The 6948-nt window shown below is 50.0% G+C and overlaps 1 protein-coding gene across 2 annotated transcripts; it reads right to left on the bottom strand.

The window, feature by feature from the left end:
• Positions 1-2406: 2406 nt before the first annotated feature.
• Positions 2407-6522, bottom strand: DNAL4 (dynein axonemal light chain 4). Of its 2 annotated transcripts, none has more exons than XM_085048740.1 (4): positions 6426-6522; positions 5268-5489; positions 4487-4570; positions 2407-3571 (listed from the first exon to the last, which is right to left on the bottom strand). In XM_085048740.1, exons 2-4 carry the CDS (start codon positions 5337-5339, stop codon positions 3407-3409), a joined length of 321 nt encoding a protein of 106 aa, XP_084904866.1. In that variant the 5' UTR covers positions 5340-5489; positions 6426-6522; the 3' UTR covers positions 2407-3406. The 2 variants fall into 2 exon arrangements, with proteins under 2 accessions (XP_084904866.1, XP_084904867.1); XM_085048741.1 differs by lacking the exon at positions 6426-6522 and adding an exon at positions 6200-6333.
• Positions 6523-6948: the final 426 nt, after the last annotated feature.

The raw sequence follows: 6948 nt of genomic DNA, 5'->3' as shown, positions 1-6948 counted from the left end.
CCTCACCCCGATTTAGCAAAGACAGGGGGAAGGTGAGGCATTTTTCCATCGGAAAGCAAAGGCAGGGGGCTCAGGTGAGGCATTTGCCACCCTTAGCACTTCAATGCTGGCATTAAATATTAACCAAAAGATTTTTCAGCGAGTCAGACATAAGCCTGCAGCAACGGAGAAGAGCTGGAGACCTTCAAAGCCTGCCCTAATCACCTGACAAACACTTCGATGTACCTCGTTGCCATGACATCATCATAGAGATGTGATTGAATTTGCACCTCTTTCTTCTCATCTCCCCCCTCCAGCTCTTCCTCCATCTTCCCAGCAGGTTCGAGTCACCCTTGGGGTGGAGGAGGAGCCCTACATCCGAGGACATTTTCACTGCTGCCTCCGAATCAGGACTCATAGGCAGCTGATAATGATGTTGCCCATGTCCCCTCAGCAGGGAGGGATGAAGTCATGAAGCACAGCCTCTGAGCTGCTATCGCAGCTTTAGGGGACGGGTGGATAGAAAGAGTCATTTTGGCTGCCACCCATCCATCACCCTGCGTTTTTCATCTCATTTTCTACCTCTGACTAATCCTGACGCTTTGATGGGTAATGGCAGCAAGATGCAGGGGGGCAAGAAATGAGAGGGAAACACATCAGCAAGAAAAGTGTTGCCAACTTTCCCAGCTTTCCACTGAAAATCCATAAGGAAAAATCCTCCAGCAACTGAGAGCAGTTTTACAGTAAAAAGTGGAGAGGTCTTAGAGGCTCCCAAGCATCACAGAATCATAGTTTCGGCTGAAAGAGACCTTTAGTAGTCACCCAGTCCAATGGCCCTGCAATGAGCAAGGACACCTTCAACTAGATTATATTGCTCAGAGCCTCGTCCAACCTATGCCTGAATGCTCCCAGGGTTGGGGCACCCACCGCCTCTCTGGGCAGCCTGTTCCAGTGTTTCACCACCCTTATTCTAAAATACTTCTTCCCTATATCCAATCTAGAACAAACCTCGTTTAGTTTAAAATCTCTAACCCTTGTCCTGTCACAACAGGCCCTGCCAGAAAGTCTCTCTCCAGCTTTCCTGTTGACACCCTTGTGCTTTCAGGTACCATGCCAATGACAGGCATGCAAACCAGCTAACAAGGGTTTGCCTCTTCATGGTAGCTTCCTGTAGGAAAGCTGTTACCCTTGGGAACAAAAGCAGCCTGCCACTCTCCTGTGAGCCACCTTGCACTTACCTAGAGAGAATAGCAGTGGGAGCTGACTTGCTGCACATTCACACCCAACTCACCTCAATCAGTTTGCACACTCAGGCTTTGAGAAGGCTGGGCAGCAGCCACCATTCCCTTGCTGCCAATGCAGGTCATGGAGACATTAGCTTTGGTCAGCTGGTGGCCAAGGAGATAAACAGGCAGCAAGTCCAAGAGATTGTGTGCTGAGGTAAGCAGCTCCCCGTGGTCATCTGCAGGTCACCACGACCCTGCAGAGATGCCCATGACCAGCATGCCTGTGCATAGGCACAGTGCAGTTAATTATTCATTAGTGGGACAGAGGCACAATTAAAGCAACCATGCTATGGCTGAAGGTATTATCCCACTCCAGCATGGGGCATTCCAAAGACACTGGCTTTACCTCTTCCTCTGAATTTAGAAGAGAGAGAAAGCTGCAGAAGAGAAAATAATCTTTTCCACCTGCCAGCTTCAGAAAGTGTTGTCAACAACACTATCTTCACGTAAAGGCAGCCAGCTGGAGGGACACAGAACAACCACACGATGAGACAGCTCAAAGGATTTGGGCTCTTCTACACAGCGCAGCAATCCTGATCATAGGGCAGGCATCATGCATGGTACCAACCTACCTTGGCCCAGCCAAGCACAGATGGTCCAAATTTGAAATAATTCTTAGTTGTCTTCATATTACTCCAACTCCTGGCTCTCTAACATAAGGAAATTGAGAAAGGACATCCCTAGCATAACACTGAGGTTCAGAAAAGGAACAAAAGGAATTGTTGAGACCAGGTTGATTCATCACAGGCATTAATGCAGAAAGATCCTTCAGACTTGAACTGTGGACTAGAGGTGTCAGCTGGCAACATTCTAAGAGGAAATCTGAAAATTAAGGAAGCCACAAATATGAGACTCCAAGAGTCAGAGTGGAGGCACACTGGTAGGGCAACAGACACAGCTACATTCCCTTGCTGCTGCAGACAGCTGCCTGGACTGAGGGATGTAGCCAGCAGCCCCGTGGGCCTGGCAACCTTCTTCATCATCATGGCTTGCACTGGTAAAAGGAACTGAACAGGGAGGATGAAAATCACACGGGAAACCTGCAGGATGGAGATCTGTCACTGTCTTCTGTCTATACTAGATCATTGCTTACTTATTTCCATGTTTCTTGAACTACTTTGCCTACACAAACACACACAAAGACATTTTACTGATTTTTTATTGAAAAAACACAGTTCCTCAGGTTTTATAAATAAGCCATACACGTAACATAGTTACGCTCATTCGATCCTCCAACACCAACAGCTTTAAAAAATGAAATAGGCTAAAAGAATGCAAGTCCAAAAAGACATTAGGTTTCTGATGACCAAGTTATGTTTCACATGGAGACTCTTTCCTCTGTCAGCCTCCAAACAAGATGCTGAAAGTACACAGCACTTTCAACACCCCCAGGAACTGACAGGGAGGCATTTGAGCCTTAAAAAGAGCTCTCACCCACTCCCCAGGCGTTGTCAGCCGCCTGTGTTTTCATGCTGTCTCAGTGTGCGCTGTGGGTGAGAAAGGAGGGGGCAGTTTGCATAGCAACCTCCTACACCCAAGGCAGCTCAGCTGTTGTACCCTCCCAAAACAGCAGGGAAGGGCAAGCTGGGACTGCTTCCCTGTGGCTCACACCTCCACAGGCAGCCTGAAGGGAGAACCTTGGTGCTGTCAGGTCTGCACAGATATTTCAGAAGGGAGGAAGAATGTATAAGCAGCATCCAAAGTGAGGAAAGACAGGTGCTGGTCAGAGCCATACTGCATGGTAGTGGAGAAAGCAGAGGAGAGAGGAAAACTATGTGGAGTAAGTAGGAGTTAAAGAAACCATAGGGCTAGATAGCACCTTTTTGCTTTCCCCTGCTAGTGCTGCTGTGCAGCGTGTTGTGAGATTACCTATTTCTCACTTCCCTCCTGCTTCGGCTCAAACACCAAGGAAAGAGCCACAGACAGATGAGAAATCCCACAAGCAAGGACAGGACAGTTTATCAAGTTTATACACACACACGCACCAACTTTATGTATCCCACAGAACTGTTACGTCAGTATGAAAAAAAAATCTTGACATTTAAGTATTAAAAATAAAGCCCCACCTCCAGATCATACAAAACTTGTCAAGAGCAGGAAGAAATCTCTTGTACTCAGCCAGTCTAGGACCTGGCCAGGGGTCAGGAGCACTTCCAGACACACACGGCCAGGCTGCCACCAAAGAACATGTACAGCAGGTTCTTCACCTCATGAGTGATCTCAAAGCCAAAACCTTCCCCAATCACCACATGCCAGGAGGACCCAAATTTCTTGTCCATTGTCTCTTTGATCATCTTGGCAGCGCTCTGGAGAATGTTAAGGGAGAGAGCATAGGGTGAGACAAAGCAACCAGAGAGGTTTTATGCAAACATCCCCCTAGTCTTCTCCTCCCTTTAAGACTACTCAAGCCATGGGCAAAAGATAGAGCAGCTGCACTGCAGGAACTGGGAGCTCCCCAGAGGTACACCCAAGGGTAAAACAGGTCTCAGCAGCCTCCAGCATGGCAGCTAGGAGAAATTAACTGCATCACTTCTGTTGTTCCCACAGTCTGAAGCAAGAGTTCTGCCTTAGATGCTCGTGGAGTTATGCTGGTTGCAGTGACCATGAGAGGAGATTCAGGTCACTAAGCTGCAGCTATTTTTACAGGAGTCCATTTTTTTTCCCTCCAGCTAATTACCAAAACACTGAAAGTAGGCTGACTTTTAAAAAGCTTGCTTCTCCCAGGTCACACCCTGCTTGATCAAAAAAAGAGTGACAGGAAGGTTGTGCAGTGACATGTGGTGCCCTGCTCATGAAGCAAGGTGTGCTTTCCCTTTATTGTTGATCCTAAAGGCAAGAGGGAACACTTAACAGACTTTCATGTACTCATCCCCAAAACAAGAGACTCCATGCAGTTCTGAACCAAGCCCTCAGGACACAGGGCATTTGATGAACAGAGTGGAAGCATGTCTCAGGAAGGAAGGATCAGCAAAAAGGTAAGGCTTGGGAGGCAACACCACTACTAACCTCTGCAAAGTGCTATTGTGGATCTTGCAGACCAAAGGAACTAAATCTGAGATCTAGCCAAGCACTGTGCCTCCTTCTACCTTTGCTCAGTGCAGGGAGAGAGTAACAGGATGTCAGTACCTGACTCCACCCTGCCCTGCACCATTATCCCTGCTCCTGCAGCTTCTCCGAGCTGCAGTGACAGGGGGCTGGCCATTTTGGGATGTGGCTAGTACCTCATTGTTGGTGGCAAACTTCTCACACGCCGTGACACACAGCTCCATAGTCTCTATGCGCATCTCCTCCGGCATGTCCGAGTGCTGGAAAGAGCAAACAAACAAGACAAACTGAGCAGAAAAAGAAGAGCTGGACACAAGACAACAGAAAGTAGCTCTTACTTCTGCACTGGCTCTAACAGGGGCTTAGACATAGTAAATATGAAAATGGCTTATTGCATTATAAGTGAACCATTCCTCCAGCCAGTGAGGAATTCTCCTGTACCTACATGAAAAACAGCACTGTGTAAGCACAGCTTAAAGGAGGAGGTCAAGACATTTGTCAGTTTTTCTGCTGTAAGATAAAGGGAAAACACATCAATACTGTTTCAACCACAGTCCTTAATTATTGCTATATGGGTAACAAAGAAGTCTAAATTACACAGCCTTTTCTTCTTGTGCTGCTGCTATCTGGCTGGCTAGCAACACCTTTTGCTCCAGCTTCTCTAGGACAAAAAGCAAGCTGCATCCAAAGGCTCCAAAGGCAGTGTGCTCAATCTATCAGACAGAACACTTCGCCCCAGGCTTCCTCTGGCTGACATGGGGAACTCTGGTGCTAACAGAGCTCCCCAGCAGAGGTCAAGCACAGGGAGAAAGCAGCAGTGACAGCCAGGGATCCTCCACAGGACCACCAGTATACATGTTTTCACAGCAGCCACTCAGTGGGAGAAGGCTAGTAAGAACAAAGGCAGATTTTCATGTCTCTGACACTGGTAAATACGTAATCCATCCCCCTCCTTACCCTAATCAGAGGAAAACTGTGAAGCCTTTTATAATCAGCCTCGTCCTTTTTTTCCTCCTCCGTTTCTTCCATGATCCTTCCACAGAGACTCCAGGAGGGGCAGAGGGGCTACCTGGAGTTCAGCAAAATGCTATGGCACAGCCAGCTGAGCAGAACAGGGCTCTGTGTTCCTCTCTGACCAGCTGCAGCAGGAGGAGTCGCTTCTTGCCCTAGAGGACACGGCTTCAACAAAAACAAACATGGGGAAGAGACAGAAGGCTTTGAATTAAAACAAAAGGCAGATGAAACTATTACAAGAATATCATGCTTTCTCAACACCACCTTCACACCCCACTGAGAGCCTTAGCTCACAGACCATTAATGCAAACAAATTTTAAAACCATCTGTTTTTCCCTAAGTGAGGCTTCAAGAGCACAGCACTTCCCAGAAGCATCAATGGAGGTTGAGGGAAGAGCTGAGCCAAGGCACAGCTTTCAACAGAGAACAAGAGAACAATATATCAGCTGCTGCTACTCTTGATTAATTCCAAAAGGGTTTTCCCAGGACATTGTCATCTGCAAGAGTTTCAAACTGCACATGACAAGACAAGGGTATTTTAGGCACACGATCTGCGTACTTGTCTGGACGGAAATGTTTAATAGGGACATCTTGGTCTCATTTGTGCACTTGCTCCTCAGATCCCCGAGCATTTGTCAGCTGGGGAGGGCCATATGGGGAAACACTGGGCGTGCCTCTGGGCCTCATTACCAGCCTGCCTCTCCTTGGGCAACGCAGAGGCAGCCTGAGCATTGACTGAGGGATTCAGAGCAGTTCACCGTGGTCTTCCCTCTGGTTCTTTCGCCCACAACAATGCATCTTCTCCTCCTACCCAGGAGGAGCAAGGGCGAGCCCATATTAAAAGGGATAAGGAAACACAGTGTCAGGCGACGCACCCGAACCGCGACCTCCGTAGGACAGAACCCCCGCGAGCCACTTCTACACCCAGCCCCAGCCCGGGGCGTGCCGCGGCCACAGCCCGAGGGTGCGAGGCGGCGGAACGCGGCCCGAACGGACCGCACGCCCGAAGGAGCCCCGCCCCGCCGCTCCGCCGCCCTCGGCCCCGCGGAGGAAGAGCTCTTAGGCCGGCGGCGCCAAGCGGAGCTCCAGGCGCGGCCTCACCTGCGCGGCCGCCGCGGCCCAGCGCCGTTGCTAAGGAAGGGCCGCGCTTGTCATAGCAACCGGCGCGGGAAGTCCCGCCCACCTCGGCGCCCATTGGGCGCAGCGCGCCGCTCGGCGCGTCTGATTGGCGGTCTCCCTGCGGGCACCGCGCGGGGCCTTGGGGCGCTGGGGTGGCCAGGGAGCGCCTGTGCTGTGCCCGGAGCCGCCCCGCCGCCCCCAGCCTGGCGTGTGGCAACTTCGTATTTTCTGATTTAAAACGCCTTAGGCGCCTAGTTCTGCTGGTTTATGCTTTTAGGCAGCAAGGGTAAATATAAGAACAAGGCGGCAGTTTTGGTTTGTTTTTTAAAATCACGGAATCGGGCTGGAAAAGCCCTCTGAGATGGTGGAGTCCAGCCTGTGACCCAACAGCACCTTGTCAGCCACACCATGGCACTGAGTGCCAGGCCAGTCTGTCCGTGAACACCTCCAGGGACGGGGACTCCCAATGGGCAGTCCATCCCAGCGTCCTGCCACCCTTTCTGTG

This window comes from Lichenostomus cassidix, chromosome 1Aa, assembly GCF_008360975.1.
Source record: "Lichenostomus cassidix isolate B80296 chromosome 1Aa, HeHo_3.0, whole genome shotgun sequence".
Classification (NCBI taxonomy): domain Eukaryota; kingdom Metazoa; phylum Chordata; class Aves; order Passeriformes; family Meliphagidae; genus Lichenostomus; species Lichenostomus cassidix.
Note: the sequence above shows the minus strand (reverse complement) of the source record. Positions and strands in the feature narration are given on the sequence as shown.

What these genes read in the sequence shown, in the direction of transcription:
- DNAL4 (XM_085048740.1), bottom strand. Translation starts at nt 5,339, where the DNA reads ATGGAAGAAACGGAGGAGGAAAAAAAGGACGAGGCTGATTATAAAAGG. An exon ending in ACAGTTTTCCTCTGATTAGG is followed by an intron (nt 4,571 to 5,267) that starts GTAAGGAGGGGG and finishes TGCTCTTTCCAG; the next exon opens with CACTCGGACATGCCGGAGGA. An exon ending in AGTTTGCCACCAACAATGAG is followed by an intron (nt 3,572 to 4,486) that starts GTACTAGCCACA and finishes AACATTCTCCAG; the next exon opens with AGCGCTGCCAAGATGATCAA.